We start from the raw sequence: 24786 nt of genomic DNA on the forward strand, positions 1-24786 counted from the left end.
ATTTATGAAATTTTAAACTATGCTTTGACAAAACAAAAGAGAAATAATGAATTGATTAAAAAGAACTGAAAGTTACAATAATGATTATATCTATATTTTACGAGTTTTTAAATCATAGTTTAAATAAAGAGAAATAGAAGAATTAATAGATTTTGTGACTTGTAACCATCAATAATATTTTTAATGTGAAATTTATCTAATGATAAAAAATTGTTCATTTTTCTTTTGTTGAGTAAATACTAACTAAATTTTAAATAAAGTGCTAGTATCTTAAATTTTCTCTCACGGAAATTCGCAACTGCAACCCCACCGTTGACCCTTTGAAACGTCAATTACATATCAATGGTTAATGAAACAACTTGAGTTATAGCATATGTAAAGACTAGAAAAAGAAAGAAACAGCAGCAAAATACTGTTGCAAACTTGCAGAACTCATCACGTGCTATGCATATTAAAGGAGCCGTTAATTCAAACGAAGACGATAAGTCGATAATGGAGTAAAATAATTAGTACATAATAACCTGATGCTGGGTACAATAAGGAAATGCATAACGTTTAATTTAAGTTTGCAAGTGTTGGAGGATATATATCAGTATATCATCACCACTAATTAATCAGTAATCAGCAGTGGTTGAATCTGGAATTATGCTTTTCGGACATTACTTAGGTGGTATCTAATTGTGAAATACAAAGCCAAAAGGATAGTATTAGACACATAAATACACCGCAATAGTGGCCAATCATTTTCTACATAAAAAGGCTCAGCCTATCATCTACGTTGCCCCCTACAACATTAAAAACGACCGTTGCGTTGGAATCTTTTATTTATTCTAAAAATTATACACAGCAAGCATGATGCACCCAAATAGCTAGCTAGCTACCGTCTCCTCACTCTAAATATAAAAACCCACACACAAAAGTAGTGCTTCTTTCTTTCTAATTCTTCTCTTGCTTTTCATTAACTTGTAATTATTGCACTCTCTACTCTACCGTGTGTATATCCTTCCAACATTTTTAGTTTATTTTTTAATTTTATATTACACAGTATATATATACACTACATTATTATTATTACTCATTATTCAACATTCCAAGTCTTCTTCACGTTCGATAGATGCTATTATCTGATTAACAACAATGGCTTGTCTCTCGCTGCAACTGCTGCTTTTGTGTTTCACCACTCTCACAATTCATGCGACAAAGGTGACATGTGCAGAACCCTACCATCACCGTAGCACCCTTAGAACATTGTCTTCTTCTTCTTCTACCAAATCCTCCTCCAATCATCGTCGGAACCACACTTGGGTGGGACCAATAGGTCAGCGCGTAATCACCGTTGACGTCAACGGCGGTGGACAGTTCCGGTCGGTGCAAGCTGCGGTGAATGCCGTCCCAGACAACAATAGAATGAACATACTGATCCAAATCAGCCCGGGATACTACATGTATACACATATCAATTAAGTTCTTCATTGCTCCTAGAAAACAATGCCATTATTACCCTCCCAGCATTGTTTGCAATTACATTAAAGTAGAAATCCAAATACAGTCTACTTTAGTCTACTTTACGTGAAGTTGATAATTGACTATTAGATGATTTGACTAAATTTTCATTTAACTATTATCAATTATAACTTCCTGTAAAGTAATTGTACCTGAGTTTTCTCCTTTCATTAAACATACTACATTTATTTTTTAATTTGGTATGAAGAAAATAAAGTAATAAAAGAATAATGTGGTTGATATTGGGAGGTTGTTGGGTGCAGAGAGAAGGTTGTTGTGCCCGTGACGAAGCCGTACATAACGTTTGAGGGAGCGGGAAAAGAAGTGACGGTGATCGAATGGCATGATAGGGCCAGCGACCCTGGTCCCAACGGACAGCAACTGCGTACTTACAGAACTGCTTCTGTCACTGTTTTCGCCAACTATTTCTCTGCTCGCAATATCAGCTTCAAGGTATACACAACTCTTGGCTACTCTTATCATGTCTTTATTATTTAAAATTGTTATACAAATTAAAATGTTTCACTAAATTTCTTAATGAGAAATTCTAAGTAACCAAATATAACATAAGCCAACTCAGTTAACTCTTTTTTCTTTTTAATTTTGAAATTTCAGAAAATATGGGTAATAGGGAGTTATACTTGTTTTCACGTGAATAACTATCTTTTTGACAGAACACAGCGCCAGCACCAATGCCGGGGATGCATGGCTGGCAAGCGGCGGCGTTTCGAATATCCGGTGACAAAGCATACTTCTCAGGCTGTGGATTCTACGGAGCACAAGACACTCTTTGCGACGACGCTGGCAGGCATTACTTCAAGGACTGCTATATCGAGGGTTCAATTGATTTCATATTTGGGAATGGCAGATCCATGTACAAGGTAATTAGTAATTAAATTAATCTTTAGTTTTTTATCCAACTCTAATGGTATAATTGATTTTTCGTGGAAAAGGTACTTCTCTTTTGTAGTGGCAACACAGATAAGATCCAACGGAACTGTAATATATGCTAAAGATATGTAGTAAAAAAAATATTATTTATACATTAAAATTAGTTACTAACTTCGACTAAATATATGTATAATTTAATTTATTTTTAATGCGTATTTATATTCTAATCTGATGACTGATTTTAATATATATACATTATAGTCAAATTTTATATCACGAGGTTGGATTAGGTCAGAGACAAAGACAAAGATAGAGAGGGTAGGGAATTAGTGGTACTGAATACATGAAAAAGGAAACGAGCTTTTTTCTTTTTGTCACAGTGCACCTTTAATTTGTGTCAGCTTAAAAGAGAATCAAAAGAAGCACACGCTATATTATATGCACATGCTGACATGCATAATGGAACATAAAACTACATTATATAATGAGACATACGGACACAGCATTCATAAAGCACTAATTAACGGCTTCTTAATAGGATATAATTATTTAAGTAATAAAGCATTCATAAAATTACGTATACCTCTTTTTCTTTTTTGTTTCTTTCAAGTAAAAGAATTTTAATTAAACCCTACATCCATGTCCTTAGTGGCGTGTGTTTATATGTAAAAGAGAATCATAACTGAAAATGCTGATATTTACGTGGAGAGTAATAATGCAATATATATGTATGTATGTATGCATTCTGGTATGTCCTACTCAAGATTGCTTTGGATAAAGTTCATATATATAGTTGAAAATTGATTGATAGGATTAGAATATATTATTATTCATTTATTTGATTATGACTTATGACTTATGAGTGGTTACTCAGGATTGCCAGCTACACTCAATAGCAACGAGATTTGGCTCCATAGCAGCCCATGATAGGAAACAGGCAGAGGAGAAGACGGGCTTTGCATTCGTGAGATGCAGGGTGACGGGCACAGGCCCGCTCTATGTGGGCAGAGCCATGGGCCAGTACTCCAGAATTGTCTACTCTTACACTTACTTCGATGACATTGTTGCTCATGGCGGCTGGGATGATTGGGACCATGCCAACAATAAGAACAAGTAAGCCTCCTAAATTTTCCCATAACAAAACTCTACATAAATTCATCGCTAGTTAAGTACATATTGATACCAATATACTTAAAAGCTTTTGAAACTTATTAACCCAAGTCAGATGATTTTCGAAGCACATTACCTCTTTTGAAAGCAATTTTATACTGTTTGAATTGAGAAATGTTTCAACCAAACATTCAATCACAATAAATCATGTTAACCTAATTAGCTAAAAAGAATATGCAAATATAAGAATTAGCAGGTAGGTCCCCCCGTCTCTAGTGATTTTTGACTGATGATGGAGTACGGTCCATGACCAATCTTCATGAATTGGCTTTGGATGGAATTTTGACTATTCAGTGACCCACTTGTATTGGGTTCATAACCTCTTCTCCCTTCTTTTTCGGCTTGTCCTCCATACTCTAATGATTGTTAAAAAAGGACATATAATTGAAGATCAAAACAAACAGAAAAATGAAAGAAAGAAAGTACTATATAATTATAATGTTATTTGTAAATACCAAAAAAAAATGTTTATTTGTACAGCAACCTCACATCTTATGTGGATCTGGAAATGAGATTATCATAATGGTGTTGCTCAACATAATTTTATAATTATTGCTTATCAAAAATGCTATTTATACACTAAAATCAACTACCATATATTTATATATAAATATATATATTGTTTAACTTATTTTTAATATATATTTTGTATTCTAACATATATTTTATACTAGTGATTGATTTTAATATACATCTATCATAATTTATATATCTAAAGTGAATAATTCCACGGGAACAGGACTGTGTTCTTTGGAGTGTACAAGTGTTGGGGGCCAGGAGCAGAGGCAGTACGTGGGGTATCATGGGCCAAAGAGTTAGATTTCGAATCTGCCCACCCATTTCTCGTCAAGAGCTTTGTCAATGGCAGACACTGGATTGCGCCTTCTGATGCCTAGCTATATTCAGCCCAATCGTTGAAGGGAAAAAATATATATAGACATTGCATCGAAGTATTGAAGGATAATTCATTCATTTGTTCTATCTTACAGAGGGACCATCGTCAATGTATTGTATTGATTATTCTTTCTTTCTTGCTTTTTTTATTATTATTTATTTTTTTAAGTGTATTGATTATTCTTTGATTAAATTCAAATGTAATAAAACGACAATTGTAACGGAGCTATATTTGTTTCAAATAAATATGATACGATTAAGAAATAAAAATGGTTTTGATGATATTGCTGCTTTAGAGTTTAGAGGGCCTTCGAGTCTGGCCTTCAAAGAGGAGAGTCATTCTTCATTCTTTTGCATTTGTAATGCCTAATCAACTTGGTTATTTAACATATATGCAAATAGGATTAGGATTTTCTAAATTTTGTATTTCACTTTAAAAGGTAAACTATAATTTATCAGAATTTATTTCATAGGTAAAACTAAAAAAAATATAGAGAAAACATTCAATAATAGAAGATCTCACTTTGTCCTCTAAAGTGAAAATCTAAAATTTAGAAAATCCAAATTCATAAAAATTTTAAAAGATCCAAAGTCATACAAATAATATAGGCATGGTTTATTTAGTTTTTTAAGTGCTAGAGACACAAGGTGGTCCAAACTTGGTGCCCTGGAAGAGAGTGGTAAGGGGTGCTTGAGGCGCCAGTATGGGCGCCTAAGGCGCCATGTATGAGTCACAAAATTGATCCTTGGAAGAGTGATGAAAGAGGGTTGAGGCACTAGTTTGGGTGCCTAAGGCGCCAATGTTGAAGCATAACTTGATGGCCCTAGAGAGTAGTTGCAAGGGGCGCCTGAGGCGCCATGTTTGGGCGTCTAAGGCGCCATGTTTGAAGCAAAACTTTGATGTGGTGTCAACCTGTATGGACGAACCTAGCAATACTCAATTTCTCTTATAGGTGGCAAAGACACAGAATTATAAATAACATTTAGGCCACAATTTCTACAAACAAAACTAGTACAAGAAGTGTTCAATCTGATAACAACAGCATTAGCTATGATAATTTTAAACCGAAAACAAATAAAATTTCTTTAACAAACGAAACATGATGAGTGACACATAAAAAGAGATGGAACAGAGAACAAGTATTATAGAAAGCATTTGAATTGAAGGTAAGCCTATCATAGAAGATGAATGCATTGTCACAGTGTGAATTCAGAGCAAAGGAAAACGCACCACAGTATTCCTGAAAGTGGGTACAGAATTACCAACATATAAATTTGGGGAAAACAAACTATGTGGACCAATCGTAAATGGGTAAACAAATAAGGTCCACGGAGTGTACCTTAGAATGATGTTGCAAGTTCGGGTAACAGAAGAAAAGGAAGGGAAGAGAAGGAGGACTTAACATTTCACCTTCCATGACACCAATGTTGCAAACACACGCTAGTAGAAAACACATACATAGCCATAGCTTTGAACATGTACGAACATGGTGAAAACTGATACTCGAATCGCTTGTAGTATCTAAATTCTAGAGCTACTATATATATACATCCACTAAGCCACATTTTACGCCTCTACGACTACTAGAAACTCGAAACTCATTTCATTTGTGTTAAGGTGGCACAAGTCAACTGATTAATTCAGCATGAGGGCCAAATTAAGATTGTTCTTTCGTTTTTGCTGAACAGCATTGATTGATATCAAAACAAAAGAGCATAGGCATTTCAGCACTAAACTTAGAAAGAGAATTATGTGCAAAAATAAAATATGGTTTTTATATTAAACTAGTAACAAAAACACGTCGTTCAAAGTACATAATCAAAACATTAACTTGATTAAGAGGGGTAAAAAAAAGTAACTAGCGACATAAATTTAAATCTAAGGAAGACGTTGATTGAAGAAGCATGTTACTCTCACTTCTCGGACGAGTTGGGTCCCCTCTTCTTGCCGAATCCAACCACTACAAATTAGAAAACCCCAAATCAGAAACAGTCGGAAAAAAATGGAGAGGAAAGCAAAATTAGGGTTTAGAAAAAGGGAATACCGGCGGTGACGAATCGGCGATTGTACTGCATGCGCTTGTGGGCACGGCCACGCGGCTTCTTCTTCTTGTCCTGTTTAGCAACCTTGGGAGTTTGACCCCTCACTTTTCCCGCACGTGCAAGTGATCCATGAACCTTACCTGCATATGCAATTCAATTTCATCATCTTCATACTCGGAAAAACTAACTACACGGCACCATGCATTGTTGAATCGGAAGTAACTAACTTACCCATTGTTGCGACGATGAAGTTCTCTCCTGCTTCCACTCGGTCGGTCGGTCACTTGCTGCGGCAATCTTCATCAATCATCGCCGAGTTCTGCTATTAGTATTGCTTCCGTTAGGGTTACGGTTTTGGGCTCCTACATGTGAGCTTCAGGCCCTTTATGTTTGCCATTCTACTCAGCCCAAAGTATGCTCTTTGATGATATTTGTTGGGACAATTGCTGGCCCAAACAAACATCGGGAAGAGGCCCAAACTACCAAAAATAACAATACAGCGCCAAACCTTTAACTGGTAGCTGTTAAGACAAAAAAAACTAGTAGTTATTATTCCAAAAAAATAAATAAATAAAAGAATTTTAGTTCAATTTATGGAACATCTAATATTTGAACATGATTATTTTTAAACAGGAGTCTAGGAGCATATGAGACTGTGTTTGGATGATGAAAAGGAAATATGGAGAAAGTAGAAATAAAAAAATGTGAATAACAGAGAAACAACATAAAAGAGAAATGCAAGAGAGGCATACAAATTTATTATTTTTGACCGTTACTTTTAGTCATCAACACAATTTCTTTAGTCTAGTAACCAAAAATAATAAATTCTGCTAGTTTTATAACATTCTTTCACATAAAATTTACATATTTTTTCATTCTTTTAAAATTGCAAACAAATAATATTTATGTACATCTTTTTCTAAAATAGAAAAATTTTCTATTTCCACCTCTATTTCTCAAAAATATTTTTCTCAACCTCAAAACAATGAAACTAATGTGTTAGAATTGGAAAATCTCTATTCTTTTAATTTAGGAAAATGCAAATAGTGTTAAAGATTGTATGACTAGAACAACTGTTTTTGACGTGGACATTCACTCAAATTAGAGTCATAATTTAATTTTGTCTCTGTTTTTTTTGTTTTCTGTTTAGTCACAAAAAAATCAACGAGATTAATGTGTCATTGTCCTCCCATGTAATCTACACATGAGTTTAATTATAACCAAAGTGTCGGTTACGTTTTTTTTTGGATTTTCTTTTTCAGTCTCAATTGCTTTGCTGTTATTCAAGTTGTTCGCCAATCCATTGCTTAAAGGACCCTGTGAAGAACTGAAGATTCTTTTGACTTAATAACCATATATAACCACATTATCACTATATATCCTGATTTCTGACCTATATCCTAGTAGGAGGAACTCTACGACTACCAGTCTACCTCGAATGATCTACTTGATGTATTATATCCATTAATTAATTAACTAATATTCTTTTGTAAAATTTCTACAATAATTTTTTCCCTCGTTGAGATTAAAAACCAGGCCTAATCTGTTAATAAGATGAAAAAGAGAAAGTGAAATCGATTTTTGATGTCAATTGTAAAATGATTTTCCAAAACGTGGAAAGAGCAAGATTAGGAAATAGTTATGTGTGCCTTTCGCCACTTAGGCTTAATGGGAACTTGTGAAGGGTAGCATTTTGAAGCTGTAAAGTTCACACGATAGGCACAACGTAGCAAAGAGGCTGGGAATAGACGACAATTTTGTAACGTAAAATTTGTCGTTTCCCTTTTGAACCTTTTTGTAATGCGCAATTACACCCTCCATTCTCCAAGTTTAACTCCAACGCAACCGCACCCTATAGAATACAGATGCAATCTATACAATGACCAGTAGCTTCTCTTCGTGTTCGTGGATAGAATTAATAATGAAAAAGATTCTGATAGGGTAGAATAATTAGCACCGAGCTTAGTTATAAAATTTTCGTGTACAAAGAAAATAGAAAAATAATACTAGGTGCCTCAAATGAATGAATCACTATATGGCTGCTAAAGTAAGCAATGCATCACATGCACGATAAAAATGTCCCCAACACATTTTTAAAGTTGTATTTGAAGAGCTATTGGTCCTCATTGTTGGATACTTATTTGTTTATTTTTTAATCCTTTTGTGAAGCATATGATCTGTTGCTTAATGCTTATACTTTTATCATATGACAAATCTGACCGATTCTTCGATAAGAATAGTATGGTACCTCCCCATTTTCTACGCGGATTCTCTTCAACCGAAGATAAGTCTTTCCATATAATGAAAACTAACCAGAAATACACTTATCACTTACCCGAAGAAAGTACTAAAAATCAGAGAGAAAATTCAGGTGGGGCTTTCTAATTTATACTTGTTCAACACCAACGGCATCCCAACACAAAGGAAACGAATTCGCTTTGGCGCAGACACATGTATTAGGTTTCTTTCATCATTGATCTCAATCTCATGCTTCACGCAAAAACAATAGAAACTTATATTGCCAATTTGCCACTACAAAACACTAGAAGCAGATAAACAAAAATGGGGCTAATATGAAGGGTGAAAAAATATAAATAAAAATTTTTAAAAATAGTAAATTAATATTAGAAGGACAGGTGAGACACCAAGGAGGAGCAGGACCAGAGCACAAAAACGGAATTGAAGCAGTTTCAGTACTTTCGAAGCAGAAAGCTGCTGGTCCACAACAATACCAAATCCCGAAACTAAAAATAAATAAATAATAATAATAAAAAATTACACACACAACGAGTTCTTTTGCATTGCAATTGCAAGCATCACTGTATAAACTAAGAAGATAGATTGAGATATTCAAATGTGTTAGACTAGGTAGTAGCATGTAATAGGAGACAGACGGTGAAAAACATCAATTATAAGCTATGATTGTACCATCAAAAGCGTTTGATCTAACAATAAACATAATCAAATCATCTCACCTACTTTAAAAAAAAATATTAAAATAAAGAAAGATTAAAGTTTACCGAATAGCATCTGAAGGATGTGTTATGCATTTATGCATCGGAGAGAACACTAAGGTCGTCTTCTTCAGGTGGAGCTGGCAAGTTGAGATCTATGAAGCTTTGTTGTTTCAATCTAAGATTAGCATTGATAATGGAAGCAGGAGAAGAAGAAGAAGAAGATGGGAGAAGATGAGATCTCTTATGGCCACCGAGTGCTTGACCCGACCCGAAAACCTTTGAACAATACGGGCATTGAAAGATTCTTTCACTTCCATCAGCTTCATCACAGAGGCATATGCTTCTGTGGCTCCCCAATGCCCCTGAAGATCGAAACGTTTTCCCACACTTGTCACACTGCAGACGATGATGATGATGATGATGATGCTTCCCTCGAAGAACCTTCTTGTTCTTCAACTTCATCTCTTCTTCTTCTTCAAAACTTGTCTTTCTCCATTTGTCCCTTGACAGCATGATGAGGCACATGGCCAGGTCTTCTTCCGGCGAAGTATCGGAAACGGAGCTAACAGGCTCTGCTGCCTCTGTTGCTATTGATGCTGGTGACTCCATGAAACTCATGAGCTTAGTCCTCTTGTTTGTAAGGTTGATAATGGAGGATTTTAACCCTGAAACTTCTCTTTGGGTTCTCTCTTAACCCATAACCTTTTTCTTCATCATCATCGTCATCGTGTTCTGATTCTGAAGAGGAAGAAGAAGAGGAGTACTCAAAAGAAAGTGGTTGAGGAGGTGGTTGATGAGGCTTGGGTGGCAGAGGAAGCGTGGCTAAGTGAGCCTTCATGTGACCACCGAGGGCTCTGCCATTGGCGAATGTCCTCGAACAAAGCTTGCATCTGTGCCTCTCCATTTTCCACAATGAGAGAATTGGTGAAAACTGAAGAGAGAACAAAGAAGGAAGTGTTTTTATTATTTATGTGACGAAGGGAATGGAATTGGGAACTTAAAAGGAGGAGTAGGTAACAAGCATTCCTCCACCAATAAGACCGCATCACCCAAAAGTTATGCAAATTTAAAATATAGCATGAAAATGTCAAAACTAATTTTATTATCTATCTATCTATCTATCCATCCATGGCATTAATTTATTATTCCGCTGGCAAAAATTAAGAAAGTGTGATCGTTTACAGGAAAAGAGATATAAGTAACATGCAAAACTTGCCTGCTGCTGGATGGAATCACTTTTTTTTTTAATTTATATTTACTGCTTTCTGTTGCTCTCTCTCTCTCTCTCTCTCTCTTTAAAGTACTAAACAAGCATTTGCGTATGCTCCTTTTATTTTGGATCTACATTTCTATGCATCTCTTTTCTTTTTCCTTTTTCTTTTATGTTAAAAGGAAAATAGAGAAATCAGATGTTAATGGTGTGCTTAGAGTGATGCTTATTAAGCGAATTACCAGTTACTCAAATCACACGGAATATTTCCTTTCTGCTATGATTTAGTGGATGGAAATTGTTGGTGCAATAGCCCAACAGAATTTGAACCTATGCGCATCCTTTTATTTTATTTATTCAATATGCTTTTCTTTTTCCTTTTTCTTAAAATCTGTAACCATGTATTATTAGTTAATTACAATATTTGATCGTGGTATGCAACTCACTAATCCTGAATGGTTGACATTACTCAGATTGCAATGTTACAAACATGACTTTAATCGGTTTTCGTATGGAATATCACCAATCACGGTAATAAAGACAGATTGTTCATTTACTTTTTTCTAACAGATTGTTGATGTTCATTTTGTATTTATCTTTAAAATGTATTTAGTATATATAAAAGGTAAAGATAATGAAAAATAATTTTTTTTTTACCAATTTTTTGCTATATAATTAGACACCTTCAATTTTTGTAGAAACACAAATAAAAGTTTTAGTAATTCCATTATACAAATAACTTATTAATTAATGATTTTTTTTCCGTCTTCATAGCTTAATTACGCTTTAATTATGCATGATTTTGAATAGTGGAAATTCAGGTACTTTACGTGAAGTTGATAGATGAGAACTGTTAGATACAAATTTAGTCAAATCAGTTAAATTATTTAACGATTTTCTATTATCAATTTCACGTGAAATGAACTGCACATGAGTTTCCACTTCTTCCTTGATTTTTTTTTATTATTAGAAATTGAAAAGGTCCTCTTAGTTGATTATTGAAAAAAAAAGTAATTGCGAGCATGATTAACGGTTTTATATGGTACTAAGTAGTACTAAGTAGAGAGCAAGGAAAGAATTGGGTTGGCAATGGTGTCAGTGCCATCTGTCCTATAAATAGCATGCTGAATGACAAGCTGTCGCAGTGTCGTGAGCAACGTGATCACACTCACACTCACAGTTATCCACTGCCTTTGTGCCTCCCTCCCTTTCCTTGCTTCATCGCAACCTTCCACTTCTTTTTCCATTTATTCATTCCACTCTTCCCTTCCCTTCCCTTCCCTTCCCTTTCCTTTCCTTTCCTTCTTTCTTATAGTTATAGCACCCCAAATACTTGTTTTTATTCCTTTAGCTTAAATCACCAGATTCATACACATTATGCATGGCAATGGCTTCACAACGAAAGAACAAAACAAAACATTACTAGGTGTTAAATTGACAAATATGTCAATAACTTAGGGAATTCAACCTTAAATAATTCATCAGGATATATAAGTATGATTAATGTACAGAATCACAGTAGCAGTAAAGTTAACTAGCCATGGCATTTTAACCTCTATTATATATTACTAATTTTACAATTAAAATATACTATATATACTTTCTCATTGCAATAAAAATCAAATTTTTTCTTGTGAAATTAAAGAGTTTTCCTATTCTCTCTATCTCTCTCATTCCTTCACTCATTTTATCTCTCTTATATATCATTATCAATAACTAATTATAAATTTGAGAATTAAAATCTACAACATAGTATTCTCTAATTGCAATCAAATTAAATTAAAATTAAAATTAAAATACTAAAATTAAAATATAACTATATTGTATATTATATTTATATATTACTAACTAATTTAATAGCTAAAATGTGTCACATGACAATATTTTATTAAAATTTAGAAAAAATATTTCTCTCTAAAATTAATAAACCTCCTTCTTATATTCTTTTATCTATCTATCTCTTTTTTTTTTATTTCTCTCTATCCTTTTCACTCTATATATAATTTATAATTCATGTTTTGTATTAATAATTTGACAAATCAAAATATATCACCAGATATTTTTTATTATAATTAAAATACAATTTTTCTTAACTTCCAAAATTAACAAACTCACTCTCTCATTCTTCTTCTTTATCCTTCTCTCTCTTTTCTCTCATTCTCTATTTTTTTCTACTTTTATGTTCTATAAAAAATAAAATTAACAACATGATATAATTTAAATAAAAAATATTATCATATGCATATTTTTTATTTAATTTTAAATTTTTACTGCTTATCTTTCTAATTTATATTTTTATTTTTTTTCAAATATTTATTACATATAATTTAGAGAAAATACTAATATTTTGATTAAAAATTAGAATAAAGATTCAATTGTTTTAAAAAAAATTGAGTTAGTTTTATAACTGTGAATATAAATTTTTTTATGCTAATATCTAATTATATTTATATATATAAAAAATATTATTTTTAAATAACAAGTATAAAAATTAATTATTTCTATTTGTGCAACCAACATACTTAACACCTAATCAAACTCTTTCATATGAAAATAATAACTAAAAATTTTATTATTTAATTTTTTTATCTACAGAGACCTTAGTCTTTTTAGCCAACGAAGACTTTTATCCCTTACGAGTTACGACCTTTTTTAAAAGTAGTTTAATGCTATAAATTTTTTTTGGGCATAATCTATAATGTCAGGACCGACGCAATTTTAAAAGATTTATATTTTCGTAATATTATTATAGATAAAAATACTAATTAATTATATTTTCATTCCACAAATTTCGTTTACAATTTATTTTTAATCATTTTAGTAATTTAATCATTTTAGTAATTGCTTATTTTTATGATAGATATTAGATAATTAAATTTTTTTATTATATTATTTTTGTATTTGAATCAATACTAGTTAACTCTCCATATTTCTTTTCACTAAACATATTAGCTCCTAAATTCTCTTCATTTTCATGTATATGAGAAAATCTCGTATATTTCATAGGACTTCAATAGAGACAATTTGTGTAAATTGATAAATTTAAAAATTCTAAATGAAAAACAAAAATCATATACATAAAAAATACAGTAACATTTAGTATATATTATTTATATAAATAACATAATTTTTATCTTGATTATATATATATGAGCTCAAATGTACAAGTAAATCCACCTTGCAATGTAATTAAGACTAATACCCAAAATTTACTTATTATCATTTCACTCTTAGAATAATGAACTAATTAAAATAGAAGAATATTAAGTGACCCATAAAATTTATTATTTTTAGTAAATATTTCAAATTCTAAATAAAAGTTTATTATATATTTTTAATTTTACAACTAAAATATGCTATATGTCATTTTTTTATTATAATTAAAATTAAATATTTTACTTTAAAATTAAGAAATTCACCTCTCTTCCTTATTAATTTTACAACAATATCACTCCCTCATTGTAATTGAAATTAAATCTTTCCCTCTAAAATTAAAAAAATTCTTCCATTCTCCTGTTCCTCCATACTAATTTTACAACCAAAATGTGCCATATATCACTCCCTCATTACAATTGAAATCAAATCTTTTCCTCCAAAATTAAAGAGTTCTCCACTCCTTCATCTTCCTTTCTCTATCTCTCTCATCCCTTCAACCATTCTATATATTTTATATATCATTATTAATAACAACGACTAATTACTAATATGACAATTGAAATGTACAACATGATATTCTTTAATTGTATTAAAATTAAAATTAAAATATTTAAATTGAAATTGAAATATACATATATTATATTATGTATCATATATTACTATCTAATTTAATAATCAAATGTGTCACATAACACTCTCTTATTAAAATTGAGCGAAAATGTTTTTTTTCAAAATTAATAAACTCCTTTTCTAAATTATCTCATCTACCTCTCTCCATTTTTCTATTTCTTTCTACCATTTTTACTCTATATATACTTTATATTTTATATTAGTAATTTGACAAATCAAAATATGTCATATGATATTTTTTATTGCAATTAAAGTAAAATTTTTTCTTCCAAAATTAACAAACTTATTTATTACATATAATTTGGAGAGAATACTAATGTTATAATTAAAAGTTAGAATCAAGATTCAATTGTTTTAAAAAAATTAGTTTTGAGTTAATTTTATAACTATTAGTATAATTTTTTATGCTAATATCTAATTATATTTTTATATATATAAAGAGAAACAATATCATTTTTAAATAATAAGTATAAAATTTAATTATTTTTATTTGTGCAACTGATTTAATACCTAATTAAATATAAAAGTATACACGTTAAATTATTTTAAATTTTAGGTAACGAATATTAAAATTAATTATTAATAAAAAAATTAAACTTTTTCATATAAAAATAATAACTAAAAATCTTATTATTTGATTTTTTATCTATAGATACCTTGACCTTCTTAGCCAGAAACTTTTGTCAATCTACGACCTTTTTCTATAAAAGTAGTTTGATTTTATAAATTTTTTGTGTCATGCATAATCTATACTGTCAGAACAAAATGAATTGTAATTTTAAAAAATGTATATTTCCGTAATGTTATTACGAGTAGAAATAATAATTTTAAATACTAAATTTTAATAGTAAATATTAATTAAATATTGACTAATATTAATTAAAAAAATATGAATATGACATTTTTCAATCTAGCAGTATAACACGATGAGGAGCATGAGGTTGGAGAAATATAACCATATGCCCCGGGTGGCTTGGTAAATATTTTGAGTATATACATGTTTTATTCTCGAAAAGAATAGGAAGATTAGAATATTGTTATTGGCGTGGAAGGCAAGTATACATATTATGATGAGACATTGCATTTGCATGAGAAGCGAAGGATAGAGAGGAGAGATGAGATGAGATGAATGATGAGGGGCCATAGGTAGCAGACCACGATTGGTGCAATCGACCAAACTTGACAGTTAAATATCAAAGAATGGCATTGGCCTACACATATAATACATATATAACACACCACTCGGTATTACTCTCCCTGTCTGCTGGAACTGCAACCTCCTACCTACGCCATGTCTCAATTAATACACTGCTATATATTACTCTATGGTCATAAACTTATTAACTTAGTATGTATAATGTTACGAAGAATGCTAAGGGCAAAATTTATTATTTTTAATTATTAATTAGTTATAAATGTTTAAAATTACGGGATAAAATATATTGTTAGATTTAAATTAAATGAATTAGATTAAGGCCCAAATTTAAATAACCAACTTAATTAAGTTCTTTTGAAAAAAGAGATTAAAACATAAAAATTTATTTTAATATTAGGGTTATACCAAGAAACATAAAAGAGAATAAAAAAACAGAGGAAGAGTAATGTATTACTAAAATGAATCTATCACTCAGGGTAACATTTATTTTGAGGTACTGATACAGAGACTGAGAGACTAAAATTCAGTATCATGTTTGTTGGTTCAGATACTGATACTAAAATTTCTGTCTTTATTCCCAAAATTTCAGTATTTCAGTACCTCCAAAAAGTTAGGACACAGGAGATTAAAATTTTTAGAGATGGAGACTGAAACTTTAATAACATTTTATACCTAAAATACATTCATTTTAATTAACTAATTCTAATTTTATCCTTTGTACAAATTAAATTAAAATTTCATTCTTGTTTCAATTTCTGTCTCCTACTTTGCACCAAACAAAATACTAAGATCTATTTCAATCGCTGTCTATTAGTCTCTGTCTCTCAGTCTCAGTCTTTCCGTCTCTGTCTTTCCACCAAACGCTACCTCAAGGAACTTGGGCCTTGCTAGTTTATATAACATATACCCTTAGTAGTCTTGAGAGAGTTAATTAATTCCTCTAAAAACTGAACAGTAAATTATATCTAACTCTATAACTATCTCACTCACTAACACCCCCCCTCAAACTTAGTAGTGGATTTTGAATCACTCTAAGTTTGAATTTGAACTTATTAAACATGCTAACAGAAAGGGGCTTAGTAAATGTATCAGCCATTTGATCAGCAGCAGGTATATTGACAACATACAACTCTTTACTGTTAACTCTATCACGTAGGAAATGCAAATCAAGCTCTAAATGCTTGCATCGGCTGTGAAAAACAAGATTTACTGCCAATAAACACGCACTTTGGCTATCCTAATAAATAGTGGGAGGATAGGTTGCGGGATACGAAGTTCTTGCAACAATTGTTGCAACGAGATGAGTTTTTCCTGAGCAGTGGTAAGTGCTCGATACTCTGCCTCTGTAGAAGACCTGGACACCTTAAACTGCTTGCCACTCTTCCAAGATATTAAATTGCTTTCCATGAACACAAAGTACCCACTAATGGATCTCCGATCATCCAAATCGGCTCCCCAGTCTGCATCAGCAAAGGAAATCAAACGATAGTCAGTACACTTATGAAAAATTAAACCATCACTTACCGTCCCTTGAACATAGCGCAAGATACGCTTGACAGCTTTCCAGTGATTAATAGTTGGAGAGTGCATGAATTGAGATACCCTATTGACGGAATAGGATAATTCTGGACGAGTGATCGTCAAATATTGCAAGGCGCCTACAATAGATCGATAATGCTTGGGATCTTCATAGATATTAGAATCATTTGTGTTAGCTTAAGAGATGAAATCATGGGAGTGGGCATTGAATTTAAACCAAACATCCTTGACTTCTTCAACAATTCACTAGCATACTTGGATTGGCTTAATAAGACTCTTCCACTGTCCAAATAATTCACTTCCAATCCAACAAAGTAGCTTAGCTTACCTAAATCTTTTAAAGGAAAAATTTTATTTAACTCTAGTATTAAAGTATCTATATCAAAATTAGAGCTGCCAGTTAGAATGATATCATCCACATAAGCTAGTAAATATAAAATAGATGTATTAGTTCTTCTAACAAATAAAGAGTGATCAAATTTTGTGTTTTCAAAGCCAAAGTGTTTTAAAGTGTTAGCAAGAGTATTGAACCATGCCCTTGGAGCCTGTTTAAGGCCATAGATAGCTTTATGCAATTTACATACCATAGATAAATATGGTGATGCAAATTGGTCAGACTGATGCATATAAACATTTTCAGCAAGCATTCCATTTAGAAATGCATTGTCAAAGTCGAATTGACGCATCTGCCAGCCATTAGTAAGTGCAAGAGAAAGTACAATTCTTACAGTCTGAGGTCGTATAACTGGGCTGTAGACTTCCTCGAAATCTATTCCTTCATGTTGATGAAAGCCTTTCGCTACTAGGCGTGCCTCGTAGCGTAATATATCCCCAACTAAGTTTTTCTTTATTGCAAAAACCCATTTACAAGGCACCACTGTGGAATTAGCTGGAGGAAGTTGTAGAGGCCATGTCTTGCATCTTGTAAGAGCATTGTACTCAGTTTGCATAGCTTTCTTCAAATGATCAAACTACATAGCATGTTTGGCATTTTTTGGTACTGTTTTCAAGCAATATGGATCAGTTATAGTTGTGGAGATATATTTTTTTGGCTTTGTAATGACATTTTTTGACCGGGTTATTATTTGATGAGTATTTGTGGGATGAGAGGCAATAGTAAGAGCATTGTTAAAAGGGATATGGACTTCATTTCCAGTAATTGGAATTGAGTTGGAACATGGCTGGTCTGAGGTATAAGAAGGTACAAGGATATTATTTATAGTGTTGTCAATATGTATAGGTTGAGAATGTGATGGGATGGGTATAAATGATGAGGGAATTAGAATCAGGGATTCAGATGGAGCAGTACTTGATGGTTGGGAATTTGGAGAGGATGCTGGTGTTTCTCTTAAATGCTTATTGTAAGGAAAGAGTTTTTCTTCAAATACCACATGTCGAGCAAGGTACAATTTTTCAGATTTTAATAGACATTTATATCGCTTGTGTTGGTTGTCATAACTAAGAAATATACACAATTCTGATGTGCAATCCATCTTCCTCTTGTTGTATGGCCTTAAATAAGGATAGCATCCACATCCGGAGATCTTTAATGATTGATATTCTGGTTTTTGATGGAAAATAACCTCAAAAGGTGACTTAGCTTGCAACATAGGAGTCGGTAGTCTATTAATTAGGTGAGTCGCAGTGGTGAAGGCATCTTCCCAGAATTGAAAAGGTAAGCCAACTATTGCAAGCATAGACAATCCCATCTCTGTGATATGTCTATGTTTGCATTCAACACTACCTTGCTGCTCATGTGTATATGGACAAGCCAACCTGTGAGAAATACCTTTATTTTAAAAAAAACATGTAAAAGCTTGTGATGAAAATTCTAAGCCATGATCAGTTTGAAGAGATTTTTATTTGAAACCTATTTGGACTGCCATTAAAGTTTTAAAATTCTAAAAAGCAATTAAAACTTAAGACTTATGAGTCAATAGAAAAATGCAAGTGAATTTAGAAAAAGTATCAACGAAGCACACATAGTATTTGAAACCATTTCCAGAAGCTATTGTTGAGGGTCCCCAAATATCACCATAGACCAATTCCAAAGGAGAAGTGTAACTGTGTTCGGAGGTTTGAAATGATTGTTTGTGCATCTTAGCAATAGAACAAAATTCACATACCAAATGAGTATTGAAGTTATAATCAGATTTGATATCACATTTCTTAAGAACATCAAGTACAGTTTTGATTTCACAATGTCCAAGTCTTTTATGTCATATTTCAAAATTATTGGGTGTACACAAAATAAACTTGAAAGCAACAGGAGAAGAAATAGCAGTACAGGAATCATTATTATGATGGGCATTGGTATTAGTAGTATATGCTGAAGTAATAGCATTAGAAGAATCAATCATACAATGAGAATGGGTATTAGTAGTATCTAGAGAGGATATAGCATTGTAAGAGTCATTATTATGATGAGAATTAGTATGATGAGCATTAGTATGAGTAGTATATAGCGATGATATATCATTATATGAATCATTATTATGAATAGCATGAGTATGAGTAGTATATAGAGATGATATAGTGGACACATCAACAACATTTTTATTATCAAAAGTCAGAGAATATACAAACTTGGCATCAATAGCATTTTGAACTTAGACACACATTTATGCACATTTTAAGAGGGCTCACATTTGTTTCTTGACACAACAACTGAATTTGTTGACAAACAAGAATTATTATAACAATATCTAGAATTTGAATCAGCAAAAGAAGACACAAGAGAATTATTCAAACACGATCTTGGAACAACTAAATCTTGATGCTTATAAATTCCTCCCTCAGCAGTGCCTTGGAGAAGAAGCTTTCGGGAATCTGATCACGCACAGCACAATAATTAGACCAGAACTCAAAATACATTATCCGCTACAAATTTTGGAATGCTTAAAAGATTTTGTGTGATAGTTGGGGCATGAATAAGATTATGCAATTTGTAATACATATTATGAGAACTATCATATAACAAAGAGGAACCTATAGTAGGGACAGAAATTCCTTGACTATTACCCACAAAGAAATCAAGACCTTGAGCATTATTGTTGGCAGTCATAAGATTGTTGGGATCATTAGTCACATGGTGGCTTGCACCCGAATCAGGGTACCATGAAGATTCTGCCACAGAGGATGATGATGGTGCAATGTAATATTCGCGAGGTTGGTGAAAATTGGAAGATGGTGGTGGTGGGACAGAATTGCCAAAGGGGGTTTGGGTGGCATTTTGAGAAGAGTTATTCTGAAAACTTTGGTCAAAATGGAAGTAACATGTTTGCACAACATGGCCAAGGCGGCCAAAGAGTTCGCATTAATGGCGTGGAGAGGAAAATCTTCCCCCTCTTCCAAATTTACCACCTCTGGCATGACAAGCAAACGTGCCTCTACCATTATTGGTAAAGAACATGGATGACTGAGTTAAAGTCGCCATGGGTATACTAGTTTTTGGTTGCTCAAAGCGATCTAACATATCTTCATATGCTAGCAAAAATGATTCTGCTTCAACTACAGTAAAGGAAGATAACATGGACATGACGGATGAGATATAAATTGAGAATTCTTCTGGAAGACCATCAAAAATAATTTGGATATGGTCATCATCAGGAAGTTGATATCCAATCGAGAAGAGTGCATCAACAAGCTTTTGAATTTTTTGAAGATATTCTTTCACTGAACCAGTTTTCTTACAGATCGCATCTGTGACTTGAGACTTTGAATTCTGTCTTGGATGTGGTAGTGAAGTAGGACTGAATGATGATCCATGCCTCATGAAACCAAGTGCATCAAACAATTTTGTTCTTGAACAAATCGAAAATTGAGGCAAGAAGCCAAGTGAGAATGGCAAGATTCTTCTTCTTCTATTCTTTGAAAGTTTGTGATTTAGTGTTTGCGGCTTTTTAGACATCATTACTGAATCTTGAAGGGATTTTAGATCCGTTGAGATGATCTTGGAACTCAAGAGCTCAATCATGAGAAGAACTTGTTGAGATCAAGTAAAAAAATTATTTTCCGCCAATTTATCAGTTAGAGAAACCAGTGAAGCTTTGTTAGAATTGTCAGCAAGAACTAACGCCATTGATGAAAAATGATGAAGGAAAACAAATACAGATATGTTGAAGAACAAAGAGAAGAATAGATGATTACGGAAAGAATGAAAAAAAAATTTATGAGAATTCAGGCTCTTGATACCATATTAAGGTTGTACCAAGAAGCATAAAAGAGAATAGAGAGAAAACAGAAAAGGAGTAATGTATTGCTAAAATGAATCATATCACTCAAGGAACTTGGGTCTCGCTAGTTTATATAATATACACCCTTAGTAGTCTTGAGAGAGTTAATTAATTCCTCTAAAAACTGAACAGTAAATTATATGTAACTCTATAACTATCTCACTCAATAACAATTAAAAACAGTTTATAAATAAGTTATTTTGTATTTAGATTTTTAGTCATAGAAGTACTTGTTTAATATACAGAAGTAATAAAAAAGTTTTTGAGAAAGAGAAAAGTTATATTTTTCTATTTCTTTAAAAATTCTTACATAACTTTTTGAGAATTTAAAAGCATTTTTTAAAAACTGTATCAAATAACATTAATGTGAATTTTTATAATTCAAAAGTCAAAAAGTAGCTTTTACTACTTTTTAAACAGACTTCTAAAAAAATTGAATTAATGATTAAATGATGGCCAAAACAAATAAATTATAATGGTCTCCTAATATTTTTCTAATGTTATTTCAATGTTTTTTTATTTTCTTTTATTTGCTCCAAAATAATTCTCACTTCAAATTTTAGTGTATTATCTAATTATATTACATTATGATGAGTGTATACAAGTATATATAGCTTTTATCTATACAAAGGAAAGATTTTGAACTACTACTACTACAGTTATATTTTGAAATACTTTTATTCTATAAACTTAAATTATATAATTTTAAAAGCAGTCCATTCATTTCTAAGAAACAAGATGGAAAAAGAAAAGAGGTAACTGCTTATATGTTTTATTATTTGGGTTTTAAATATATATAAACAAAATATTTAAAAATATATATAAGTATAATTATCAATTTCATGTATTCATAAATACATTAATAATTAAAATGGTACTACATACATAATTCAAATATAAATATTATTTAATTTTGTAAACACAATAATGCTCTGGTTTGATTCTTGAAGAATTGAAGTCAATCAAACAATATTTAATTCTGTAATATTACACATAAAAGTATTTTTGTAAATTAAGTTTAAGTAAGTTGGCATAAATTTAACAAAAAATTATCTTTCTTGTACTTTTTCGGTACAAATTTTTTTATTAGAAAAATAAAAACTTATTAATATAACACAATTTTTTATACATAACATATAAATTTTGGTATGTAACACAAATTTATTATCGATATAGTATAAAAAATTTTACAAACACAACAATTTTTACCCATAACAATTTTTTGCACATAACACATAAATATTGCTGCAAATATATTGTTAGTTGAGTAAGTCAATTGTAGTACTTCAAATATTTTTGTGTTATCCATAAAAATTTTTTGTACATTATGTATTTTGTTGGTTGTGTGTCAATATTTTTGACATATAATCTTTCAAAAAATTTTATGCTCTGTTGTGCGTATGTGTTAGTTGGGTATCAATGTTCTGGGCATATAATCTTTTAAAAATTTGTGTTGTGCATCAAAATTTTTGTGTTTTGTATAAAAAATTTCTGTGCTATGAATCAAAATTTACGTGGTTTAGTTTTTTGAACATATATAAGAAAAGAAGAAAATAAAAAAACGATGATGGTGATGATGATAATGATAATGGAGGATGAGTAGAAAAAAATGAGGAGAAGAAATTAAACAAGAGAAGGTGACAATGAAGACGATGATATTGTTGAAAAAGAAATGTGCAGTAAAAGAAGTGTAAAAAAGGAGGAGGAGGAGGAGGAGGAGAAAGAGGAGGAGACAATAACTACGTCATTGAAAAAAGAAGCGATGCATATCTTAATTTTAGTGTCCAAGATAGGCAAAAACTCATATTTAGTTTTTTTTTTATATAAAGTTAATAATTGAGAGTCATTAAATATTAATTTAGTTAAACTTGTCAAATTAACAATAAGTAACTTAGGTTTAGATGTATAAATAGAAAAAAAAACATGTGCAATAACACTACAAAAAATGGGACTTAGCAGCTACAAATTGCCAGCATTTTTTTAAATTGGTTGAATTAGTGAGGTTCTTGTTGCTTAAATAAGCTCCGCTCCAACTGATTTGACTTGAGGCGGTTTTGAGCCAAATTGCAGCAAATTAAATAACCTTGTGGGGAGGGGGTTCGTTTCACTAAAATACCCAAACAAAAATTAATAGGCGCCATTAACCTTCACCCTTTGCACGTGAACCCCAGCAGAGCAACAGTGCCGATCACTGGTCTTCTTCTTCCACCGTCAGTTCCAACCGTCACGTCCGTGTCATCGTTCTTCCTCATCACTGGTCTCCTCCCTCCGCCGTGTAGCTCCCGCGCGCGAAGGTAAAGGGGAAGAGGTCGTCTAAGTCTTACTTCCGTCGTGCATGTCCGTGACATCGTCGGCGTCCTCCCCAGTCATCTGTCCCGGTGTCGTCGTCGGCAGCCTTCCCCCTTGCCTTGTTGTGAGTTGTAGATCGGCCCCTCTCTCCCCAATCTCGTACATTCTTCTCCCTTATCCCAATTTAATTTTAGTGGCTGTTGATAAATTAATTCTGCATCAATTTTATCTCTATGCCTTTTGAATTTTGGTTCGAACAACACTGATCGATTGATTTTACCCAAATTTTTCTTTCCCAAATTAGCATTCTGATTCAATTTTTTCTCAATTTCTAAACCCTTGAATCTTGATATTTTAGTGTGTATTGCTTCGACTCATCACTGAATAAAACTAATAAGGAGAAAGACCTCCTTCCTGAACCCAGGGGTGGCCTGAAAAATACCAAGCCTTAATGTGTATGTATGAATATTTGAATTATTGTGCATTGTAGAAAAGGATGAAGGACAAACTTGGTAGCTTAATTGAGTACTATTTTTGAGTTTTATTTTGCTGTTGATTATGCCTAAATGGGTGTATTTGTGTTTGTATGTGTGTATCTAAGAGATTTATGAAATAATTTTTGTGAGGCAAATTATTTTAGTATCATATCATAATGTCAAAACTTAGAGTATATCTCTCCACGTAAGTTTGAGCGAAGTGTTAAAAGTATGTTAGTCATTATGAATTTTATTTGGTTAATTATATTAGTTAAGATTGCACTCTAATTGTTGGTGCTTCCTTGTTTAGTTGGATAGTTCATAACCCTTATATTCGAGTCCATACATATAGCTATCTCATTCTTGTACTGTAATTGAAATTTTACATATTCTCAAATACTAATTATTTTTTTTATTTTATTTTGTATATTCTCTCGAATACTTACATTTCTCACAACTTCAATTTTACATCTTAAATATATTCTTTTTGCTAGATTATTGATGATGGATGCTTTTCATTTTTGAAAATTTGTTTTAGAAACAGATAAAGTTTGCTGCTTGATCATGTGATTGATCATATAATTTTGGGGGTTGTTGAACTCAAGTTATGAGCTTCAGATTTTTTAACAATTGATTC

The 24786-nt window shown here is 31.9% G+C and overlaps 3 protein-coding genes across 3 annotated transcripts; 1 reads left to right on the forward strand and 2 right to left on the reverse strand.

Annotated features, from left to right (window-relative positions):
* Positions 1 to 776: 776 nt before the first annotated feature.
* Positions 777 to 4708, forward strand: LOC107488227 (probable pectinesterase 68). The gene is made up of 5 exons (XM_016108939.3): positions 777 to 1445; positions 1767 to 1956; positions 2178 to 2384; positions 3269 to 3507; positions 4304 to 4708. Exons 1-5 carry the CDS (start codon positions 1138 to 1140, stop codon positions 4458 to 4460), a joined length of 1101 nt encoding a protein of 366 aa, XP_015964425.1. The 5' UTR covers positions 777 to 1137; the 3' UTR covers positions 4461 to 4708.
* A 1499-nt stretch (positions 4709 to 6207) lies between these two features.
* Positions 6208 to 6899, reverse strand: LOC107488228 (40S ribosomal protein S30). Its single transcript, XM_016108940.3, has 3 exons — positions 6733 to 6899; positions 6504 to 6641; positions 6208 to 6419 (listed from the first exon to the last, which is right to left on the reverse strand). Exons 1-3 carry the CDS (start codon positions 6734 to 6736, stop codon positions 6373 to 6375), a joined length of 189 nt encoding a protein of 62 aa, XP_015964426.1. The 5' UTR covers positions 6737 to 6899; the 3' UTR covers positions 6208 to 6372.
* A 2187-nt stretch (positions 6900 to 9086) lies between these two features.
* On the reverse strand, positions 9087 to 10820 carry LOC107488121 (zinc finger protein ZAT9). Its single transcript, XM_052261514.1, is given in 3 exon segments — positions 9087 to 10119; positions 10121 to 10389; positions 10675 to 10820. Coding segments are annotated over 2 exon segments (810 nt in total). The 5' UTR covers positions 10363 to 10389; positions 10675 to 10820; the 3' UTR covers positions 9087 to 9551.
* Positions 10821 to 24786: the final 13966 nt, after the last annotated feature.

This window comes from Arachis duranensis, chromosome 5, assembly GCF_000817695.3.
Source record: "Arachis duranensis cultivar V14167 chromosome 5, aradu.V14167.gnm2.J7QH, whole genome shotgun sequence".
Classification (NCBI taxonomy): Eukaryota; Viridiplantae; Streptophyta; class Magnoliopsida; order Fabales; family Fabaceae; genus Arachis; species Arachis duranensis.

Bases quoted from the DNA above. Each gene is read 5' to 3' on its own strand.
- LOC107488227 (XM_016108939.3), top strand. From the start codon at position 1,138: ATGGCTTGTCTCTCGCTGCAACTGCTGCTTTTGTGTTTCACCACTCTC. The intron at 1,957-2,177 runs GTATACACAACT...TCTTTTTGACAG, and splicing joins CTCGCAATATCAGCTTCAAG to AACACAGCGCCAGCACCAAT. The intron at 2,385-3,268 runs GTAATTAGTAAT...GTGGTTACTCAG, and splicing joins ATGGCAGATCCATGTACAAG to GATTGCCAGCTACACTCAAT.
- LOC107488228 (XM_016108940.3), bottom strand. The intron at 6,420-6,503 runs GTATTCCCTTTT...TCTAATTTGTAG, and splicing joins TCGCCGATTCGTCACCGCCG to TGGTTGGATTCGGCAAGAAG.